Here is a 22,330-nt window from a genome sequence, read left to right as displayed (position 1 = left end):
AGCCTTCGGACGCGCCCAGTGACTACCCGTCCCAAGACCCCGTCTACCCGACCGAGGACCCCAGTCCGTCGCCGTCGCCCTCCAACAAGCCGACACTCGGACCTCGCCCCGTCACCGGCGACCTCAAGACGCAGATCATCTACCAGACGTCGGTCATTCGTGCTGCCCACGGCCTTGGCCCCGTCACCTGGAACGACGAGCTCGGCGCCAAGATGCAGGCCTGGGCCGACTCGAACCCGCAGCAGAACGGCGGTGGCCACGGCGGCCCGCCCGGCAACCAGAACCTCGCCAGCTTCCTCGTCTGCAAGAACGACTGCATGGCCAGCGCCGGTCCTGCTTGGAGCTGGTACTCGGGCGAAGAGAAGCTCTGGGACTACAGCACGAACAAGAGCAAGGACGGCAACTGGATGACGACCGGTCACTTTTCCAACTCGATGGACCCGGGCGTCAACGAGATTGCGTGCGGCTACTCGACGTTTTACAACCCAACGATCCAAGCCGATGACTCGCTCGTGTGGTGCAACTACCTCGGCGGCAACGACAAGCCGATTCCGCGACCGCTCATGGACCAAGAGGCGCTCATGAAGAAGCTAGTCTCGGCGTATTGATCGCAGTTTATAGTTCGAAGTTCAAGTAATAGCGTGTGAATGTATTGGATAAAATGCCGCCATCGTAGGTCAAAGATCACGAGGCATTGCATAGTCTTTCAAGAAGCCAATGGGATCGATAGAGGTGCCTCTCGTCTGCCGCCCATGGCTAGCGTTCCACCGAGTCAGAACGGGACGGTATCGGGGTGCTTCACCCACAAGGTTGGTGGCCACCGCTAGCAGAACTTCCGTCTCTGGCTTGAGGCTTTAGTGTGAGGTGGTTTTTGCCCTGGAGCTAACCACTAGGGTTCGGTTTGGCTAACCGGTTTTTCCTCTTTACGAATCCACTGGACACGTGCAGCAACGCATCGCAAGCGCTTTGTATCCACCGTTTCGGCCAATGCCCAAGCGCCAAAACGACGCCCACCAATCAGATCGAGGTATTGGTATGTGGTACCGGTTCCGTATCCGGATTGGTTTCGCGCCACGTTTCTCTATCTCTGTCTCATATGTCGAGTCATTCTGAAACCAGCCATGGTCGCTGCGACTAAAGGCGCGGCGGGCCAAGTCATCAAGGTCCACCCGCAACCGACGACCGAAGCAGTACAACCCGAGACCCCCACCACCATCACGTGCAAGGTCAACGACGTGGCGGTTGCCGAGGTGGCCCCGCGCGACTGCGCGACTGCACTGCATGTCTGCTGCCACGGCCTCGTTTGCGTCATGGCCGGGCAGTACTATGGGTGGAACGCCGCCTTGGCGACCGGGTTCGTGCCCTATGTCGCGTCGCAGCTCGTCATGGGCGTCACGTACGTCATCTACATGTCGTGTGCGGCCGAAATCTGCGGCAAAATTGCCTTCTCGGGTGGCACGTATGGCTTGTCGCGGGTCACCTTGGGGTACTATTGCGGCTACATGGTCGGGTTTCTCGAGCTGCTGGAATATACCGCGTCGACTGCGGTCTCGGTCCTCTTTATCGGCGAGCTCGTCACGGGCGAGCTCGGCTGGGACAAGCGTTGGGAGCCGTTGATTTGGCTCGTTTGCTATGTGTCTTTTGTCGCGTTTTACTCGCTCCCGGGACGCATCATGTGGAACGCCTCGATCGCCTTGGCGCTGTTGTGCTACGCCCCGGCCGTGCTTTACATTTTTGGGACCTTGCAATTCGCCAACCTCGGTCAATTTGGGTATTTGCTAGACCCGGTCGATAATACCACGCATGTCTGGGCCTATGGGGATATTTCAAGTGCGTATTTTGCTTGGCTGCCGTACACAACGTGGGCGTTTGCAGGTATCGAGTGTCTCTCGCTCGTGACCGATATGACGGCGACGCCCAAGACGACGATTCCGCGCGGCATCCTTGGCGCGGTCGCACTTCTCTTCTTCTCCAACGTCGGGATGGTGTGCCTCGTCCCGTCGCTGCCACCAGGGATTGCCGCGGCGACAACGGCCTTGTACCCGCTCAACAACGGTCTTGCAATGGCGTACGGTATCTCCGAGTCGGTGGGTGCGTGGCTGCTCTTCCCCGCGCACATGGGCATGGCGGCAGGCTTCGTCCTTCCGTGTGGTCGACTGATGCAAGCGCTGGCCGACTCGACGCTACTACCGCCGTGGCTCGGGCTCAAGAATCTAGGACATCGCGGACTGACTCGAGCGATGGTTCTCTCGTGCGGCTTTGGCTACCTTTTGTGCATTCTGAGCTATTTTAGCCGCGAATTTTGCAGTGCGCTTCAAAACATGTTTTTACTCGTCGGCTCCATGTGCTATGGCGCACAGCTCGTCGGCTTCATCCTGCTCCGGACCACGTACAAGGCCGAGAGCAACGGGTTCAAAGCACCTTTTGGCTTGAGCGGCGCGATCTTTGCCATCGTCGTCTATGGTCTGCTGGCGCTTTCGATCATAGGTGGGTTTCAAGACGACCATGGCACGGCCGGGTTCGCGGCGCTTGGGTACTGCCTCGTGCTGACGTGGTACTACTACTACGCGTGCAAGGACCGACAAACGATCTCCAAGGACGAATATGCCTCGATCTTCCGGTTTACAATCATCAAATTCAACAATCTCAAACGGAAAGCGGCGCGCGAGGCCAAGCGCAAGCGACATTTCTGGCACAAGATGGCGTCGATGCTACGGTCCGCGTCGAAACAGGGCTCGACCAATCGCGTCAGCTACGTCAACGTCGGCGTGCATCAAGGAGGCCACAAGGCGCCGGCCCATCCCGCGACACGATAGACCAATATATAGAGTAGATATATGCTTGTATGTAGTATATCGTCAAAATCAGATAGAAGAAACAAACTGTGATGCATGGCAACACGAATCGAGGTACACCGCGACAACGTGCGCATTCCCAACGATTGGTAGATAGACGGATGACGCGCGCTCATCATTGCCCAGGTCGTCGGCCTCGAATTGCCTCCCTCCGAACAAACAATGTGGGCCTCTGCGGCGCGGTGCGCTCCTGCCCGTGGCTACGGTTCACTATGGAAAATGCACGCAAGTCTTTTTAAAGGGTCGCGAGAGGTGGCTCGTCCACCGTACAGAGCATTTGCTACCCGGGGTAGGGTAGGGTAGGGTAGAAGATCAAAATGCAAGCATTGAGATTTCTTGGATATATGGGCTGGCTGTCGCGTATCAGTCGCTTGCTATTGGTCAAAATAGGCTAGCGAGGCGTCTTCACTTCAGTACTATCGACAACCGACGGAGGTGACTCCACCTCCGCTGGGAGCCGTGGTTCACACCGACGTTGACGTAGCTCACGCGGTGGCTCGAGCTGAGCGACGACGCCGACTGCAGTAGCGAGACGACCTTGGTCCATTGCGTCGATGTGCGCCGGTTCTGATGTACCATGCGTCGCTTCATGTTGTTGAATTTGATGATTGTCAACCGAAAGATCGAAGCATACTCGTCCTTGGAGACGGTCTGTCGGTCCTTGCACGCATAGTAGTAGTAGTAGTAGTAGGCAGAGGCGGCTACAACATCGGCGAGGCTTGTGGGCGCCGCGACGCCGTCATTGCCTTGGAATCCACCGAGGACCGAGATGGCAAGCATCACAAAGCTCCCAATCGCAAGGCCGACGCTGCGTATGCCAAAGGGCGATCGATACACGTGGCGCTTGGCCTTGTTCGACGTCCAGAGCAAGTAGCCCCAGAGGCAGATGCCCAACGTCGACCACTTGATATTCTTCTCCCATTGGCTATAATTCAACCAATCCAATACGAGAAAACGGACTTGTTGCGCCACGTCATGACATTGGATGGGGCTCGTGCATTATTTTTGAGAAAAGGCAAGGATTTATACATCACGATTGCATTTTCTTTCTCAAATATGTAGACGCAGTCCATCGTCGGAGCGATGTCAATAACCTACGCCGGGGACGCTTGCTCGATGCGCAGCAGTAGGATGCGCAGCTTCTCTTGATCGTCGGGAAGCTCTTCGTCGCACTCATCACAGATCGTGGTTGTCATACTGTGGTGTGTGTCGCAGCAGACGCAGACCAGACCGTCGTCGATCTCGAATCCGTTCTTCTTGGCAACTGAGAGACGCTTCAACAGGACCTTGAGCTTGGACGCAACGGAAGCTAATGGCCCCTTACAGGCCTGGCAGTGCAACTCGAGCAGAGAGTTGGAGGCGCGGCAGAGCTGGCACGCGACGCGGGTGTTTACGAGCCTCGAGTTGGACCACGACGAGTATGTCTACAAGAACGATGACAAATATGAGAGGTTGCACGAAAGTCTTGTCCTTGAGCCCACCGTGGATCCGGTGGACGTCCCAGAAGCGACGGACAATAATGTGGTCGTCGCCGAGGCGCCGCTGAGCGTCGAGCTGGTGCGACTCAGCAGCTTGTTGGCGTCGTCGAGGCTTTCGGGCGTCGAGTGCTACAGACATAACAGTTGGTAGTGACATTCCAGAGCTGTCAAGTTTTAATACCGTCAGACGGATCCCTTGGTTGGAGGGCTCGGTTTCGGGCTCGCTCGCCAGCTCTTCTTTGCTGCGACCAAGCAGTTTCTGGAGCGATCCGACAATCATCTGTGCCGATGGACGCTGCGTCGGATCCAACGACAGACAGGCGTCGGCGAGATGACGCAGCCAAGGCGGACAAGTCGCGCTTACTGTCGGACGGAGGTTGCCGAGACGCACTCGGTCCATGATACCCCAGCGGTTGAGATCCTTGACTTCGTGAAAAGGCAGTTGAAGCGTGTCGAGCTCGGTCAAAATGACGCCAAACGAGTAAATGTCGGCGGCAAAGCTGTACTTGCTGTCCGACGTGAAGACTTCGGGCGCCATCCAGCACCACGTGCCTTTCTCCATAGACATGTTGGACTCATACTCGCGCGCAATACCGAGGTCGGCGAGCTTGATGTAGTTGGTTGAGGAAAGGAGGACGTTCTGGCTCTTGAGGTCGCGATGGAGGAGACCGCTGTGGTGCATATCGGCGAGGGCATTCGCCAGCACCCACGCCACTTCAAGGGACGAGACGTCGACCTTGGTGGGCTCACCAAGTCGCTTCGCGTCGAGGTAGCTGCGCAGGTCGCCGCCGTCCATGTACTCGAGCACAAGCTTGGGACTCGATGTGCTGGCGCCCGAGACCGCGAGCAGCTGCAGCACGTACGGCGATTTGCACCTAGAATCCCACAACGAGATTTGTACAACCGGTAAAGTGAGAGACGATGGACGTACAGCTGCATGGTCTCCATCTCGTAGACCATGGCACCAATGCAGGCGTTGTTGGCAGCCGTCTTGATGGCGACGACTTGGCCGTCGTACATACCTTTAAACACAGCGCCGTATCCGCCAGCACCCAACGGACTCGCAGTGTCCATCTCGATGTCTGTGGCCGCCACCTGCAGAGATACATAGACCTATGTGCATCGTGTCTATAGATGTACGTCAGGAGGGACTGTGTGCGCTGCTAGGTGCAACATTGTGGCGAGGCGTCGCTGGCCTTTTTGAATGGCCAGAATCACCGGCGTGACGCCCGCCTGCGAAAGTATGGCTGTACCGAAGACCATGTATGCAGTATACCGCGTTGCGGACATCCAGCTTGATAGCTGGCGCGCGCAAGAGGACATCCAAGACTTTGTGGTCGTTGCTTTGTACGGCGAGATGCAGGAGCGAGTCGCCTGCCTACGTATAAAGACATGGATCGATCCACTGTTTCAAATTCTGGATAACATACCTCGGTTGTGGCGTTGGGGTCGCCGCCGTCGGTCAACAACGTCCGCACCCGTCCGTACTCGCGCTGGGTCACAGCCTCGACAAGCTCCTACACCGCAGTACCATGAGCATGGACGTATCACGTCCATATCTGGTCGTACGCGGCGCCATTGGTCGGGCGTTGGAGTCTCTAGCGGATGCTATGCGACATGTCGTTGCGGTCGAGCGATGGAGGAGAGTTTTGTCCTCGTACCCATGAGGCACCGCTGGCGTTCGCAGCCGGCATGGGGGCACACTCGACGACGTCATCTTGCAAGGTCTGGCACGACACGGTCACAAACAACCCATATCGCGTTGTCAGAATACCTGCGTCTTGCTTTCAGCCTCTTGCAACATCGCGATGACGTTGTCATGACCATATTCTTCTGCGACCATGAGCGGCGTCTTGCCTTTCTATAAGAAAAAGTAGGTTGGAATCTCTCTCGCAGCACAATGTATGAAGAGAATATGAACGTACGTAGTCTTTGACGTCGATGGCCGCGCCCTTCTGAAGCAAAAAGCGGACGATCTCCAAATGACCAAACAGAGCAGCGTAGTGCAATGGTGTTTGACCATCCTACACCAATAGTCACGTGATAAAACACACGTAGTGCGAGAATGCAAATCACACAACGTACGTCCTCTTTGGCGTCGACGGCCGCGCCCTTCTCAATCAGAAGGCAGACGATCTCCAAATGACCTCCAAAAGCAGCAGAGTGCAATGCTGTCCAACCATACTCCACCAATAGTCACGTGATAAGAACCACGTGCGAGAGGCAAATCACACAACGTACCGGTACCATGTTGTTTTTGGCCTCGATGACAGCGCCCTTCTCAACCAGAAGGCGGACGATCTCCAAGCGACCATAGACAGCAGCGAAGTGCAATGGTGTATAACCACCCTACACCAATGTACATCAATCTCCATGGATCAATCTTTAGAGATCCGACGTACGTAGTCGTTTGTGCAGTTGATGTCGACGCCGTTGTCGAGATAGAATTGGACAGTAGCCAACTTGCCGTCTTCTGCAGCCTTGCAAAGCGCTTTCTATAGCGTCGCATATGCGTCCTTGAGCCTCCATAGTATCGATGGACGTCCGGTACCTCCATCTGCGTCTTGGACGTCATTTTGCAAACTGCCGCACATTTCCCCCTTCTCATTGGCTGCGCTTTTTATCCAATCACATCACAACACCCAAGTCATTTCCGCTACACTCTAGTATGCATCTTGAGCTCTTTCGTTCGTGAATATCTATTTGATACCAGCTTCTTACGAGCACCTTGATGCATGGTATGTTGTACATTGTACATCGTACCACGTGTGAGAAAAGTCGTATTGAAAAGAAGAACATCGTACCACGTGCAATGAGAGTCATACATTTATTGAAAAATCAGCAAAGACTCGACGCGAACGACCGCGGCCGTATCGAGCGCCTTTACATACCGAAAGTGCGCTTCCACCTTGGTCGCGAGCGCCTTGGCTTGCGACGTCAACGCTGGCACTTGCATCGCCGACGCCAAGAGCGTATCCAACAGCGCCATCGGCAGCCATGAGGCCTGGACTGATGAACTGAACTGCCAAACGAGTCGATCGTCAATGGCTCGGTCGCAGGCACAAGCGCATTGGCCGTCGAGAGCGCAACGTCCAGCGCACCGTACTTGAGCAGAAGCGAGAGCAGCTGCGGGCCGTCGGTCGCCACCACACTGTCGCGGAGCCACGTTGGGATCGCAACGCGCAGCTCGAGCGCCGTCTCGATGGCCGCCAGCGACAACGCGGCCGAGTGCATGTGATAAAGCGTGGTTGCCAGCACCGATTCGGGAATTGAACCGGCGACCCACGCACGCGCGACCGCACGGACCACGACCTTCATGTCCAGCTCAAACGCCAGCTCGATCGACCGCAAGGCCGCACGCGGCGGCAACGCAAGGTGTGTCAGCAGTAGCGACACCACCTCGGGCGACCGCAGTGACCCTAGTGCCAGACTGTGCTCGGGCAGCGCGAGCTTGCCGCGGACCAAGAGCAGTTGCTTGTGGACATCCGAGGCCGAGACAACGGTCAGCGCGCAGAGAAAGCGCCAGATGATACCGCCAACAAGTATTCTTGGCCCATCAACTATGGATAAGAATAGGGCTATACGCTTGATTTACAGTTAGATCATCGTCGTGCATCACGAGGTTGCTACTCAAGCGACGTCGGAACCGGGTGCTCAATTCGGGTGCGATGGATGCCCTCACCTCGCACAAGGATGTCGAGAAGCCAAAAGAGAAGTGACTAGGATCTAAATGAATGAGCATGAGAGAAATGAACGACATCAGGACCTCGTTCAAGTGCGTCAAGCGTTTGTGGTCCGCTCGCCGGTGTAGCACGTACGACGAGGCAGCAGCGATACTTCCCTGTCCAGATATTAGCATTGAACACTCTATAGATTTATTTAGTGCTACAGAGTACTATTTACATACTATTGATAGTCGAGCTATGTCCTTTCATACCCTTGCGCGGGCGGCTTGCGCGGGCAGGACACCACAGAGCCAAGCTGCATGACGTTGAAGTGGCGTGTCGCAGATCCGGTGTCACGATTTTCGGCTTTGTCCGATTTAAACAGCCATAAAGTCCTATTTAGGCCATACAACAAGGATACAACCGCATCTCGACATGACCAGTGGCCGATTTGGCGCAGCATGGCCGACGTGGAGATGGACGTCGACGAGAGCAACACGTCGTCGGACGCGGCCGTCGGCGGCGCCATGCGCAGCGGCCTGCGCTCGATGGTCATGCGGCTGCGCCTGCAGAACCCGATCGTCGGTTCGTTTCCGCGGACCGTGCCCGTCAAGGCCGTCGCGTCGGCGTCCGACAACCTCAGGTAGACAGCGGCCGCGACATGGCCGATGACGCTACGATGTAGCTTGCTCATGGACGTGACGGGGTACGTCAAGGAGGCGAAGGAGCAGCTGGACCAGCACCGCTCGCCGCAGGCCAAGGTCGCGACGCTAACGAAATGGGCCATGTGGACATGGGTGCCCAACCTCGTGCGCTCGAGTCTCCTCGGCAGTGCGACGTGGGCGAGCTACGAGCTATCGACAAACGCGCTGACGCCGTCGCAGACGCCGCAGGTGCAGCCATACGCCTCGACATACGACACACGGAGGACCTCATGGGCTGCGTAGAACGTGGTGGCGTGCACCTTTGGCGTCGCGCTTGTTGCAGGCGGCGTCGCCGGTGCGCTGCATGGTTCGCTATGGACAGCGACCGAAGAGCTCTTGATGCGCATCAAGCAGACTGCGGCGTCCGGCTACACCCTGCGGGGCGTGCTGCTCAGCCACACGACGACCCACGTCGCCATGTTTAGCACGTACGAAGGAACCAAAGCGACGTTGCTCGAGTATGTGGTTCCCAGTGAGCACAAGGAAGTACGCCATCTATTTCGTTGTATAGCCCGCGCTAAGGACACACATGCTAGGATCGATCGGCGGTCGACTGAAGCCATGGCCGCCACTGAGCCTCATAAACTTGTAGGTGGTGACCGGCGCATGCATCGTCGCGGCGGCGGCGACATCCGGTCTTGTCGGTGAAGTCGTGACCCACTACATTGCGCCGTTTGAGCAAGCTCCCTTGTATGGACTTGGCAGCACCTCCTGGCGGCGAGCCTGACATCACCATTCATAGCAACGAGGGTCTAAAGGAGGCGGCCGCGCTCGCACGGCCAACGCTGCGGGGGATGGCGCCGTCGGCCTTCTCGACGCTGCTCGGTACACGGAATTGCTTCTCCTCCGGTTGGTAGAGTGAGGGCTCGTGTAGGCTGGCTCGCGTACGAGTTTGCCAAAGACATGGTCGACGACGCCACCGGATGATCGTCATGGCCTCGATCGCGTAGCGTGACCGACGTAGGGGTAGGGTGTCTAGCTAGATACGTACTAGTATATGCATGATAGAGAAGAATACAGGATCTACAAGTGAGTACAGCCAGGAACGCGCTAGAGCCCACCACCGCTTATTCACCGCGTACGCCGTGTACGTTAAGACTCAACCGACCCAACAGGCTGCTACGCACAGTCTTTCCATCGGCTATATGTCCTGGACGCCAGCGAACCCGTCGCGTCAGGGTACTCAGGGTAGAGCACCGTGATGCTACGCGCCGAGGTTGAGAGCGCGACTGCCAAAGCGCCTGTGCACCAAGCACATGAAGCGCCATCAGCGCTGTGACTGCAGCTTAAACAGCGCCTCGGACGCCACAATGGCTGGCACCGATCGAGTTGTGGAAGCTGAACCATGGTGGACCTTGGGATGAGTAGAGAGAGGATCAATCACAATGTACATAGTTCCAGTAGTTCTCGTAGATGCGACGCGAGGCAAGCCAACCGAAGGGTTTGCAAGTTGCACCGACCCGTCCTGTGGCTTCGACGCATGTCATTTAGCATCCGGGCTTGACGTCCATGCCCAGACCTCGCCGCCGTCACCTCGAAAGACTAGCTTTCACTCCAAATGCAACGCACACGATCGACTAAGGCACACGTGTAGTATATATAGTTGTATTTATCCCATCTCAAGTTGGCGAGCGCAACTTGTGGCAAGTGTGTCTACTCCTTGTTCTTCTTCTTCTTCTTCTTCTTCTTGTCCGCCTCAACGACGACTTCTTCCTCCTCGACCTCTTCGACCTCTTCCTTCTTGGCCTTCTTCGACTTCTTGGACGACTTGTCTTCGCTCTTGCGCTTCTTCTCCTTCTTGAGCGGCGCGGCAGCCGCCTGCTTGAGCGCGTCGGCGACGCCCTGCATCACATCGAGGTTCTTGCGCGGCGCCGCGCCCGACTCGTAGAACGCAAGGCGCTCCTCGACCTGCTCCTTCATCTGGTCGCCGTACTTGGTGGTCGGCTCGTCAATGAACGAGTCGATACGCGACGCGATCGCGCACTTGTTGGCGAGGTAGCGCGAGATGCGGCCCTTGTTCTTGGAGGCTGCGCGGCCGATGAAGCTCGAGTGGAAGAGGAGACCGTACTTGGGCGTGTTGCCGCGCGTCTTGAGCGCACGGAAGAGCGCCTTCTCCGCGCCGAGGATCTGGACCGTCGAGGCCGGGCACTTGGCGAGGTTCGTGAGCGAACCAGCATGCGAGATGAGGCGCGCGCCGACCGTCTCCCCGATGAGCGCGGCAAGGTTGGGCGCCACGACGCTCATCTTGGAGACGAGGTAGCCGTGGAGCTGGCGGCGGTACTCGGCGAGCTTGATGAGGCGCGTCGTAAACGCATCGACGTTGATCATGTCGATCTCCGACATGTCCATGCCCATGGACGTGCGGGCAGCGTGGACGATCTGCGTCGCCTTGTCTTCGTCCATCGTGATGGCGGCAAGCGCCTCGATCGAGTCGTCCGAGAGCGTGTTGCGGTTCTTGATGAACGACGCGCAGCGCGCATAGACGTAGTTGTCGTTGACGATCTTGACGAGCTCCGGAAAGTGCCACGAGTACCACTCGCGCACGCGCATCGCAAACGTGTTGACGTCCTTGTCCATCTGGTCGAGGAGCGCGATGGCCTGGATGATCATGTTGTCGGCGCGGTTGACGTTGAACTTGACCTTGGCACGCGAGTACGAGTGGCCAAGACCGAGCTGCGCCTTGGCGAGGTTGCCGTTGTCGAGCTCCTTGATAAACTTGGCAAAGTGGAGGCGCACGCCGCGGAGCACCTCGAGCGACGTCTCGTTCGTGTTGCAAGGGATCTTGAGCGCGTCCGTGAGCGACTGCGCGAGGCCCTTGTCCGTGAGGCCGAGCGTGTACTTGGCCTTCTTGGACGACGTCGGGAGGTTCATCTCCAAAAACGCCTTGAGGTCGTCGGTGACGAGGCCTTCCGAGATCGAGTTGATGTTCTCGAGCGCCGACTCGGCCGACGTGAACGGCGAGAAGGCCTTGAGCTTGACGGCGGCGCCAAACTTGGCGAGGTCCTGGACGCCCTTCTGGACCTGGTCCAAGAGCTGGCCAATCTGCTCGGCTTCAACGACTTCAAAGAGGGCATAGCCCGACGCGGACTCGAAGAGTACGAATTGCTGCGACTAAGATCACAGAGCGATAAGACACCTCTAAGATGCGCGGAGCGTACCATGTTGAGATTGCACTTCAAAACTACCAGTGAAATCTATCGCCGAATGGCCCAAAATGGTTGGCTGGCCACCAGCAAGCTCTCGCCTCCAAACAAACCCGCTGGGTTTTTTAAGTGCGATGCGTACTTGGTCGGGATTACCGCCTCGACGCTCTTATACATGGCATGTGCCATGTATAAGAGCGTCGAGGCGGTGGTCTCGATGGCCTTGCGATGCGCGGCAAGGACGCAGAGAGGGCGGTATCGCATACAAACATGGCGCGGTAGGACGGTGTGTGCGCTACGCGTGTGTGGACGACGACGGCGTGCGCGAAAACGCTCGGGGCGTGGTATCGTGTGGCATATGCCGAATTTAAAATAGAGGACGGCGACAAGATTGCATGGCATTGTACGCGATCAGGCCGACGTCAAGGTCCTCGAAAGAGGATATGTGCAGGATGAAAAGCGTACTGGTGGATAATATAGAGAGAGAAGGCGGTCCGGTGGGTGTAGGAGGCATTGGCGTTCTCGTTGGCAGCGGCCTCGGGCCAAGATTGTGCCTCTCCAGGATCCAAATTCGGCAGCGGACTTTAGCGAATCGCACCTTACCGAGTGACTGGGGCAATTGTTTTTAAATAGAGACTTTTTTATTGCCGCGGCAGTTGGTTATATAGTGTATTTGTATACTTTTGGAGCGTTGAACGGATTAAAAGAAGCGGAATCGTTTAAAAACAGACGCTCGTGGGTTTTGGGGTTTGGCGCCCATTTCAACGCTTCGACGTCATCGCTGACCACTGACAGTTTACGCTCGACAGCTATGGGGCCTCATAACGAACGAGCACAAGCGAGTTGAAGGCTATTCGTAAATAAAGACAATATTGTACACGCAAGGTCTTGGACATTGCTGTGTATCGTACCGTTGAAAGGAGCCGGGATGCTTCAAGCATAGCAAGGACGAAGCTGGCTCTGGCACCCTCAAACAATGTTGCACACATAGCTGTGGATGCACATCTGCAATGATCGCGAAGCAGAACATCCTGCTTGGGAAAGCTTTCAACGGAAGAGATGGACGGCATTCTCGACAATCAGACAATACGTCCAAACAATCAAGGTGACCGTGTCGTAATCTTTCGGATCAAGCATCGTCTGCCATCCAAGCCAGACCCCAGAGTCGGGAGTAGTAAGATGTTGAAATGGCTACATGTTTTCACCCTCGGCGATTGAATCGAGGTCGACGTCGTGGCCCGCCTTGAGCTGCTTGATGATGGCCTTGAGCTTGGCAACCTCCTCACTACGCACGTTCAGCGATCCATTAAGCGGGAAAGGAGGAGTGACCTGTCCGAGTTTTTGTTGGCATTGTTGGTGATGAGCTTGACCCGAGACGCGTACGAGAGACTGGTTTGTGTCTCCTCCTATTCAATCCAGAGAGTGAGCGCCTTGACGTTGGCTGGTCGAGTCAACTTGGTTGTAGTCGGCCGGCGAAATATTGACAAACATGAGCTAAATCAACAAGCATCGCTCCGTGGTGGTCGGCTCGAGTCGAGTGTACCGTCTTGGCGTTGCCACCCAGCGAGTCTTGCATGAGTTGCGTGAGCTAGCAAGTGATAAAAAGATGAAGATTACATCCGATCGCCGCCGTTGGACGTTGGGACTTGTACCTTGTTGTTGCGGTACGGAATGAACTTTTCATTGGTCGACAAGGCCGAAATGACATCGCCAAGAGCTAGCCTCATCGCATGTTTCAATCCTGTCCACGGACCCGCACCTACCGCTGAGGCTCTTGTTGATGGCTTGGGCCTCCTTGAGCCGATCAGCGGTCGCGCCCGTCTTGCCTGCACGCTCCGAGCCCGCGAGATCCACGAGGCTGAGTTTGCCCACCGACGTCTACGTCTTGAAGTCGTATATGGCCGATTTAAGCGGATCCAAAGCACACCTTTTTGGTGGTTTTGTTGTAATTTTCAATCAGAATCGTAAACACCGAGTGCGACCGACTGCTCTCGGCGTTCATTTTGGTCGCGCCGACTTGACGCTTCTTGTTGGCCTCTAGATCATTTTTCAGTCCAGTTTTCAGTCAAACTGAGTCTCTGTACGATCAAACAATTTGAGCGTTTGGTGGGTGTCCGTACACGGCTTGACAACGATGTTTTGTACGACGACCATGCCCTTGTCGTTCTTTTTGATCTCCAGTTTTGGCGCCTAGTCCTCGTCAAAACTTATAACGCAACCCACCAACCTTGTCCGGGTGGTTGTCCAGTTGGAAGAAGAGATCAATGAGGGCATCGTTGTAGAGCTCCAGCATGTACGCTTCATACTTGATGGTATTGTTGCCTACCTCGTCCAATATAGTATATTGAGACATGAGAGGGAGGCTCGACGCACCCTTGAGCGCATCGCCAGACTTGAACATGAGGTCAATGAGGCGTGGTGTGATGCCAGGGTGGTCGGCCGTGCCTAAACCAGACTAAACTAAGGGCCAGCGCGAGCAAGATAACGCAAGTACCCGTCATGGTAAACGTTTTGCCCGAGCCCGTTTGGCCGTAGGCAAAGATGCACACGTTGTAACTAAATGACATTTGAACAATGTCCACAAGGCAATCGGTCAGCACCGACCCGTCGAGCGCCGACTGCAGTAGGTTCTTGGTATCTTCAAACACTTGGTCCTGCATCCAATTGAAGACGAGGCACCATCGCTCGTCGCACCTGTGTGTTGGAGGGATTAAACACTTGGTCGTACGCAAACGACTTGGGACCGCGGGGCGTCTCGAGCTCCAGCGTATACTAGGCCAACACGACATCAACCAACGGGTCGTCGTGCATCGGGTTGTTGTGGGCACCTCGTCGAGAAACTTGACGGCCGAGTGACAGCCGCGGTCGAGTTCCGACCCGCTCATGGGCCGACACCGGCAGTAGACGCGGATCTTGCCCTTCATATCTTCAATGGTGTTGTAGTATTTTTTTCGCAGCGCTTGTTCTTCCTAAACTTGGAGTTAGCCCGTGTTATAACAATCTCATCATTCTTTGTAATTATCTTCGAGTTTGGCAAAGGCGCCTTGGAGCGTCGAGAGCTCCTGGGCGGTTTGGGCCGCCGTAGCCTACAGCGACATGCAGCGCCGCCCAGTGAGATGGAGCGCACCGCGTCCTGGCGCAGCTTCTCGACTTCGCCTTGGACGTTATTGAGCAGCGTCGCTTTGGCGCTCAAATCGGCCACTTGGGCGTTGAGCTACACATGTCGCAGACGACAATGTGGTACATGCAGGCATGTACCTCGTCGATCTTGGCCGTCAGCGATGTCACGTTGGTCGTTGCCGCTTGTAGCTCGTTCCTAGTGGTATAGACTCACACGTGTACTGTGCTAGGTCGTGCGATTGAGTACGTGAGGCTTGCAATGCGCCGCGTCGCTTGCTTCTCGGCCTCGTCCAACGCGGCTTTCGCCTTCTTTTCCGCGTCCTGGAGCTTCTTGTTCAAGAGGCGGCTGTTGACGTCATCGTCCTTGCCGCCTTTGCCTAGCCCTCGATTCAGTCTACCAAGTACGAGTATCAACCTATCGACCTCCCAGCGCGGCGTTCGCGTCGGCTTTGGCGAGTGCGTTCTCGAGTTGGGTGATTTTCACCTTATCGGCCTACAGTAATCTAGAATAACGCAATTGTACATGCCCGCAGGCAAAGCACCTTGAGTTTGGCCTCCATGGCCTTGAGCTTTTGCTTGTACTCGTTGAGTATCTTGGTCGTCCCTACACATTGGAAATGGTTGTGTCCATTTCTTCCTCTAGGATCATGTGGAGATGTGTACCCGCAGGGTTGGGGCTCGGGTCAACCGACGCGGCGGCAGCGTCAGCCTACACCCACCGTGGAGTTCCCACGAGCGCCGTTGACGTACCGTCATCAAGTGGAGACGATCTGTCTTGGACTGCGGTCGGGGCACAGCTACCGCCATGAATCATGACGGTGGCGACATGCGCGCTGCAGCCTACCGATCGGCTCGGCGTCGGCCAGGACGACAAAGGCATCGAGCTGCTTGCGCAGTGCGACCGCCGCCTTTCCGGCCACGAGCGTCTTGGTCTCGGCGATGGTCTGCTTGATGGCGGCAACGCTCTCGGTGCAGGAGCTACCGCCACCATGACGACGAGACGTTGATCACACGGTCGTACAGAGGCAGGTCGCAGTCGACAATGGCCTCACACGCTCGTAGCAACACGTCGTGGCAGAGAACTAGGACCACATAAAACCATGTGCACCATAGTGTCGATGTATAAGTACCTTTGTCGCCCTTGTTCCATGCGGCTTTGCCGCTCTCGATCGCAGCCTTGGTACTGGCGAGACAAGCCGGGAGCGGTGACTAGGGCAAGGGTTGTCCCGTGCACGTTGTTTGGAGTGAGCCACACCTCCTTGGGCTCGTCGAGAGGTGGTACTACGCCGTGTTGGAGACAAAAGCACGTGGTATTCCATGCATACCGGACATTGGTGGCTCGGCGTCGTCCGTCGCAGCTACAGAGAAAGCAAGCTTTATAACAGGTACCAACCACTCGAGCAAACTGGTTGTGTCTGGAGGCGTCGTGTCGTCCACCGCCATGTCGTCAGGAGTCGTGTCGTCTACTGGTACGACGACTTGATGCTACAACAGCCCGTTGCATCCGTGTCACTCTACCGTCGTCGTCTGCACGGCGCGACGCGTCATGGGCGCTCGCTTCCTTGGCTACCGACACGATTTCTCGTACACAGTCACGAAGCAAACACACGTGCCTGTGGCGAGCTCGGTTGCGCGCACCGCGGCGTCGGCTTCGAGCGCGCGAATGCGTTCGTGCAGGGTGTCGACATTGTCTACAGAATCATCGACATCTTTTCCAACATGTCAAAACAATCTATGCACGCACGCTGGAGATCCGCTTGGGCGTGCCGGGCGTCGTCCAGCGCGGCTTGCAACGCCGCTTCCTACACACATCTATATGCACGCGCCTCTCCGAAGACGACGACCTTTGCCTTGGACGCGTCGTGAGCCATCTCCTATCGTCTCCAAGGTATGAGACGCTTCGACCTCGAGCCGAAAGGCTCACCAATGTACGCTGCTCTATGCTCTTCGGTGCTTGCGCAGGGACTGGTTCTGGTTGCACCTACATGGTTGGTCGTCCATCAATGGCCTTCCAAGCACTACTACACCAACCACTGTGGCGTGCACGGTCGAAGCGTTCTCAAAGTCGTCGGGTGTACTCGTTGGTAGTGGCGTTGCAGCCGCCATAGTACCAAGATCGCTGGCCTCGGATGCGTGAAGCTGCGCATTGGCTTGTGCGATTTGGAGCTGCGCGGAGAGCTCGTCGACCCGCTTCTGCAGCGCCGCCATCGTCTCCTACGCATCCCATCCTCGAGCAGATATGAGACATGAAGTCTTACGTTGGTGCGCGGTGGAATGTGCGGCGATGATGCCCGGACCCCACGGTCGACCAGCGCCGGCGTGATGGGCTTGTGCAAAGCAACGTCGAGCCGTCGCTGTGTGTCGTCGAGCGCCGCGCGCAGGTGGGCCACCTACCACATAGCCTGCCGTGTATACTCTTTCGAAGAGACGATTCTTTACCAGTGTGTGGTGGGGAAAGGTCTGCATCGTTTGGCTCGACTGGAGCGTCTCGACTTCGGCCAACTTGGCCGCATAGAGCTGTTTTTGCGCGTTGAGTTGCTACGCAAGGTGGATGAAAACGTGGTTTTCGGGTGTTCTGTCGTACCTCTCGCGACCGGTTGTAGTGCTCTTCGGCTTGCTTGAAGGCAATGTACATGTCTTTGACCTGCGCCTTGTCTTGAATCGATGGTTCGCGGTGGTTGGTCGCTTCAAACTCCGCGAGCCAATCTGCTTGGTTTGAGTTGCATGTTGCAAACGTATTTGGGACCTTTGATGGCTTGCTTGGCTGCGGTTTTCTTGTGGTGCAGGTCCGACGTGGTGGCTAGACACGTAAGAGACAACTTGTACACAACTCCAACGTACTCTTGAGCGCATCGGTCGCGTCTCGAAAGGCCTCCATTTCCAGCTCACACGCAATCAAATGTTCGTACTCGGGCGGGATCTATGCGACACGTGGGATTGATACATTGATACAAAGACGAGAATGGGATAGAACTGTACATGGATCGACGCGGGCGGGCGCAACAGTGCGAGCGATGGCGTTGGCGACAAGCGTGGGGGTTCAGCCGGCGTGACAACGGGCGATCGGCGGGCTCGAGCCATCGTGTCTATGCGATGCCATGAGACAGAAAGGCAGCGCAGACGCTACCTGCGTGTGCACAGGCCGTTTCAAGCACGAGCTGGTCGAGCACGTCACGGACGATCTGCAATTCGCACACGTCGCGCGTGTGCTCGGCGGCTCGGAGCTGGTGCCGCAACGCTTCTTCGCAACGCTGCTCGAAACACGAGATATCGATGCCATCATGCTGCGTTAAAGGCTGTACCTTGGCCGCGACAAGGGCTGTCTGCGCCTCGGAGGCTTCGTTCTGGACGTGGTCGAGGATCGTCTGCGTCTCTTGGCACAGGACCTCTTTGGGCTCGGGCAGAGGCCGCGGCGACGGCGCTGCATCGGTTGCCGTCATTTGATGCACGACGAGTGGTCGATGAAGCAGCGCCACCTGCCAACACAAATCCGACACGGCCTGCGCAACGTGCAGTGCAATCGCCTGGTCCTATGCGATAGAGGATGGAGAGCAGGATCCGGGACGCCTTGTACGGTTTGAGCACTCGCCACTTGGTGCATGTGTTGGTGCTTGGCGGTCGCCGTGACCGTCGTCAACGTCGCGTTGAGCTCCATGCAGCGCGCTGCGTCGTCTTCCGAGCTAGTAGAACAGAGTCTTGATGGAGAAGGGACATGCTTTAAGTAGAAACCGCATGTGCAGCCACCGGTGGGCCTGCTCCAACGTCGCCGTTTTGGCCAACCACAGTTCGCGCAGTCGACTCTGCTCGACCTCATAGGCTACACAAGTGTTGACGATGGAAAGGATCGAAGCGCCGCCCACTGTACGAGTACCTTTTTTGAGCGACCCGAGCTCGAGCGCTTGGTCCAGAAGCAGTGTCTCCCGCTCCGACTGGTACATGGCCAGCATCTGGACTTGTCGGTCGTGCTAGTTCAGACTCTGGAGTGAGAATCCATGGTCCTGAATGGTGGAAGCGTACCATGTCGCGTGCACTCGCCTCGAGACTCTCGATGCGAGCGGTCGCCACTTGACGTTCGGCGTCTATGTACAGTGGATGGAGATGAGTCTGTTTGAATGGAATGTATTACCGGTTTCGAGCCGCAGCTGCGCGTACTGCTGCTTCTGGGTCTGGACGCGCTCGAGCGCTCGCCTAGACTCGATGAGGACGCAGTCGTCGATGGCGTCGGTACCGCTTGATGTCGAGGACAAAGGCTTCGTAGTGCTGCTTGGTCGACGCTTCAATGGCCCTGCGCATGCATATATCTTTAGCAGAAGCGTCGTGGCGGCATGTAGCTACGCGTAGCGATCCATGATAGCTTGAACCTTCTCCTGCTGTCGCGCCTTCATCTCGTGCATGTCGTCGACCACGCGCTGCAGCGACTGCCTGCATCTGCACGTTCACATCCAACGTCACATAGCGGTCGCACCGTGCGAGCTGGACAGGGATGTAGGACTCTTCCTTCTCGCCGGCGCCGACGCGGATGCTGGCGTCCTACGTGGCCGCTCGCATCGATACATCGATAGCCGCGCTTCTACCTGGAACGAAGCCTTCCATGGGTCCGTGGCGACCTTGCCGACTTGGAACGCTGTCGTCTTGGGCGCATCCGGGCTCGGTCGGACCTCTGCCTTCATCCCGCGGTATCTTTCTGCCGATTACAATGCCAAGCGAAATGGTGTCAAAACACGTATGTCAATGTCAAAAAAGGGTGTCATTGCGTGATTCGTCGCAAAAAAGGTGTGCATGACGTGTGCATGACGTGGCGCCCGGAGACAGCACGCAACACATGTGTTGGATTGACGCGATTCCTCGCACGCTTCTCGACGCCAACAAAACTGAAGCGGCGTCAGCGAACGAGGTCGTCGTGCTGGATCATCGACACCGTACGTTCGTTCGGTTCTCAAAGCGGGGCTTCTCAGGAAGACGCAGGCGGCGGGACGTTGGCAGGGTCGTCTTCCTTCCAAGAGCATCGTTGGGTCATGACGATGTAGTGGTGTCTGCAGAATCATCTCCCAAGCGACTACTGATCCACGATGCAGCATGGTCGACGACACCTTTGACAGGCTCGTTGGCTTCATTGACACCTGACGTCAGCGAGAGTAGAGTTGGCCGACGATGCCACATCAAGCGGCGCCAAAGGATGTGGTCGCACTCCAGGATGTGCTAGCGTAGTCCGTTCGATCTACTACTGCATAACCATTCCGTGGGTCTACCCCCTAACCCCGGGCTTAAGTACCGTAGTCCGTTTGATCTGTACTCCTTCTGTGGGTCTATCTTTTGTCGCAGCGCTTGAGTCCCTCTGGATCCAGCAACCACATCGTGTGGCACATCCTTGCAGAGGTGTGGGATATCTCTGCATCGTTCAACCCGCTGTACGGTCATCGTGCAAATGCGTCCGCACGAGTGCGAGTGCGGCTGCTTCCTTGCCGTGGTGTTGGTGATCGTGCTGAGCGTCCTTGTGGCGGATGCCATGACCGAGCCCGACCAGATCCTTCTGCAAACAACAGCGATGCAACAGCGACGCACACGTCGTGCTTTGTACTAGCGATTGCATCGCCGAGCAGCCTGCAGCAAGTTCGCTTCTGCACTCCGTCGTCGTATGTTCAGCACCCGTTCACATTGGCCGCCAAGAAGAAAGCGAGCCTTCTCTGGCTGCGCCTCGACGTGCCCTCCGACGTGTGTTTTGGATCGCTCACGCTCGTCTCCAAGCTCTGTGGCCCGACGCGGGCCTTCCACCTCGATAGCGCCAAGGTTCGAGCCGTCGTTGCGCCAACGAATAGGACGAAATGCAACATTGCGGCCACGGCCGGCGCTGGTGTTGCATTTGGAGTCAACATGTCCATCTTTGTCGACCAAATGTACCTTAGCAACGGGTCGATGACCGGCCTCTCGATCCTTCCCACGCCACCAAGCTCGTAGTGTGTCGACGACATGCCAATGTTAGACCCATTCGACGAGATAATAAAATCTATCTACATTGCATCTATCTATCTATCTATCTATCTATCTATCTATCTATCTATCTATCTATCTATCTATCTATCTATCTATCCACATTTCTGTCTAACCCGTACACAACTATTCCTGTGACTTCCTACTCAAATCTCTGACACTCCTTCCGTTTCCGTTCCACCGAAATACCATACAATACACACGTCACAACTCATTGAGATGGATTTCAACGCATTATTCGACAGCAGGCGACGACTGACTGTACATGCAAGCCGGCACAAGACGCGCTTACGGGCACCACACAAACGACGAGAACTTGAGGCAGTCCTCCTTGCCGTAGTTGACCACTTGGTGCGTGATCGGCCAAAAGCACACATTGCGGTTGCCCTCGCACTTGTCGCTGGGCAACGCCGTCGTCGGTGTCGGGGCCGTCGTCGTCGGTGTCGGGGCCGTCGTCGGTGTCGGGTTGGTTGTCACGGGCGACGGGTTGGTGGTCACCGGCGTCGGGGTGGTCGTGACGGGACTCGCGCTCGTCGGCGCCGGCGTCGATCCGTTGCGAATGTTGTCGTATTTGGACGTCGGGTACTTGAGGTTGTTGGGCGAGAACGCCATGTTGTCCTTCCCGAGCGTGTTGTACACTTGCGTGATGAGCGACCGCGGCGTCCCAGCTTTGGCGTCGGCGTCGCCCGACCAAAACATGGTGCCGCCGAGGTTGTACTTTTTAATGTACTCGAGCTTGGCCGCGAGGCTCGTCGGCGACTCGTACGACGTAAAGACCTTGCGGTTGGCGTCGTAGCTGTACGCAGCGCCAAGCTTTTCGTCGTAAAACTCAATCGCGCCGGGCTGCGGCAGCGCCTTGTAGTCCCACACGCCCTTGCCGTCGCTGCCCGAGACCCACGAGCCGGCCGTCGGCGGCGTGAAGTTGCCGTAGAGACCCGATGTGCCTTCGAACGACCGACCGTAGGCCGGAATACCCATGACGATCTTGTTGCTCGGGCATCCGCCCTTGATGTAGTCTTGGATCGCGCCGTGGGCCGAGTACTTGGCGCCCGGCGGGTGGTTCGGGTCCTCAAACAAGTTGGCTTGGTGGTCTGTGTACGTGCTCCAGCTACCCGCGAGGTCGTACGTCATGATGTTGATAAAGTCGAGCTGGTCGCAGACCGCCTTGAAGTCCCAGTGGCGGTAGTTGGCCGGACCCGCCGGCGACGCGACGCTCAGCTCGGCCTTGAACGGCAGCTTGGCGAGCTCGGTCCGGATCGCCGTCAGAAGTGCCACAAAGTTCTGCATGTCGTCCGGACGGTGCGGCACGGGCGGCGAGTCGTTCCCGCCCTCGACAGGGTACTCCCAGGTCAATGTCGATAAAGTCGAGGCCGAGGT

The 22,330-nt window shown here is 56.8% G+C and overlaps 8 protein-coding genes across 8 annotated transcripts; 4 read left to right on the top strand and 4 right to left on the bottom strand.

Moving 5' to 3' along the window:
• SPRG_13898 (hypothetical protein) lies at window positions 1–608 on the top strand (the record flags this gene model as incomplete). Its single annotated transcript, XM_012352924.1, has 1 exon — window positions 1–608. A coding segment is annotated over one exon (608 nt), but the record flags the coding sequence as incomplete, so codon positions are not given.
• A 513-nt stretch (window positions 609–1,121) lies between these two features.
• Window positions 1,122–2,816, top strand: SPRG_13897 (hypothetical protein; the record flags this gene model as incomplete). The annotated part of the gene is made up of 1 exon (XM_012352923.1): window positions 1,122–2,816. The coding sequence occupies one exon, from the start codon at window positions 1,122–1,124 to the stop codon at window positions 2,814–2,816; it is 1,695 nt and encodes a 564-aa protein (XP_012208313.1).
• Window positions 2,817–3,260: 444 nt separating this feature from the next.
• Window positions 3,261–6,908, bottom strand: SPRG_22337 (TKL protein kinase; the record flags this gene model as incomplete). The annotated part of the gene is made up of 17 exons (XM_012352927.1): window positions 3,261–3,780; window positions 3,954–4,027; window positions 4,082–4,279; window positions 4,337–4,462; window positions 4,515–5,208; window positions 5,265–5,428; window positions 5,474–5,566; window positions 5,610–5,711; window positions 5,764–5,850; window positions 5,903–5,941; window positions 5,995–6,060; window positions 6,108–6,194; window positions 6,259–6,357; window positions 6,419–6,517; window positions 6,581–6,682; window positions 6,736–6,828; window positions 6,885–6,908. 17 exons carry the CDS (start codon window positions 6,906–6,908, stop codon window positions 3,261–3,263), a joined length of 2,667 nt encoding a protein of 888 aa, XP_012208317.1.
• Window positions 6,909–8,447: 1,539 nt separating this feature from the next.
• SPRG_13896 (hypothetical protein) lies at window positions 8,448–8,945 on the top strand (the record flags this gene model as incomplete). Its single annotated transcript, XM_012352922.1, has 2 exons — window positions 8,448–8,641; window positions 8,684–8,945. The coding sequence occupies exons 1-2, from the start codon at window positions 8,460–8,462 to the stop codon at window positions 8,943–8,945; spliced, it is 444 nt and encodes a 147-aa protein (XP_012208312.1). The 5' UTR covers window positions 8,448–8,459.
• Window positions 8,946–10,308: 1,363 nt separating this feature from the next.
• On the bottom strand, window positions 10,309–11,903 carry SPRG_13895 (hypothetical protein). Its single transcript, XM_012352921.1, has 2 exons — window positions 11,861–11,903; window positions 10,309–11,813 (listed from the first exon to the last, which is right to left on the bottom strand). Exons 1-2 carry the CDS (start codon window positions 11,861–11,863, stop codon window positions 10,356–10,358), a joined length of 1,461 nt encoding a protein of 486 aa, XP_012208311.1. The 5' UTR covers window positions 11,864–11,903; the 3' UTR covers window positions 10,309–10,355.
• Window positions 11,904–13,036: 1,133 nt separating this feature from the next.
• Window positions 13,037–14,769, bottom strand: SPRG_13894 (hypothetical protein; the record flags this gene model as incomplete). Its single annotated transcript, XM_012352920.1, has 14 exons — window positions 13,037–13,130; window positions 13,175–13,251; window positions 13,301–13,339; window positions 13,389–13,433; window positions 13,498–13,562; window positions 13,609–13,723; window positions 13,773–13,882; window positions 13,930–14,035; window positions 14,073–14,167; window positions 14,219–14,290; window positions 14,340–14,401; window positions 14,450–14,499; window positions 14,540–14,617; window positions 14,674–14,769. 14 exons carry the CDS (start codon window positions 14,767–14,769, stop codon window positions 13,037–13,039), a joined length of 1,104 nt encoding a protein of 367 aa, XP_012208310.1.
• Window positions 14,770–14,850: 81 nt separating this feature from the next.
• SPRG_13893 (hypothetical protein) lies at window positions 14,851–19,674 on the bottom strand (the record flags this gene model as incomplete). The annotated part of the gene is made up of 21 exons (XM_012352919.1): window positions 19,540–19,674; window positions 19,431–19,495; window positions 19,301–19,387; window positions 19,194–19,250; window positions 19,092–19,153; window positions 18,983–19,044; window positions 18,837–18,930; window positions 18,695–18,782; window positions 18,540–18,645; window positions 18,093–18,495; window positions 17,550–17,671; window positions 17,405–17,503; window positions 17,224–17,355; window positions 16,997–17,179; window positions 16,710–16,767; window positions 16,575–16,656; window positions 15,810–15,943; window positions 15,213–15,342; window positions 15,104–15,161; window positions 14,973–15,059; window positions 14,851–14,931 (listed from the first exon to the last, which is right to left on the bottom strand). The coding sequence occupies exons 1-21, from the start codon at window positions 19,633–19,635 to the stop codon at window positions 14,851–14,853; spliced, it is 2,286 nt and encodes a 761-aa protein (XP_012208309.1). The 5' UTR covers window positions 19,636–19,674.
• A 716-nt stretch (window positions 19,675–20,390) lies between these two features.
• Window positions 20,391–20,920, top strand: SPRG_13892 (hypothetical protein; the record flags this gene model as incomplete). Its single annotated transcript, XM_012352918.1, has 2 exons — window positions 20,391–20,529; window positions 20,577–20,920. The coding sequence occupies 2 exons, from the start codon at window positions 20,391–20,393 to the stop codon at window positions 20,918–20,920; spliced, it is 483 nt and encodes a 160-aa protein (XP_012208308.1).
• Window positions 20,921–22,330: the final 1,410 nt, after the last annotated feature.

Source organism: Saprolegnia parasitica (genome assembly GCF_000151545.1).
Source record: "Saprolegnia parasitica CBS 223.65 unplaced genomic scaffold supercont2.110, whole genome shotgun sequence".
Classification (NCBI taxonomy): domain Eukaryota; phylum Oomycota; class Saprolegniomycetes; order Saprolegniales; family Saprolegniaceae; genus Saprolegnia; species Saprolegnia parasitica.
The sequence above is the reverse complement of the archived record's forward strand: the minus strand, read 5'-3'. Positions and strand labels throughout refer to the sequence as shown.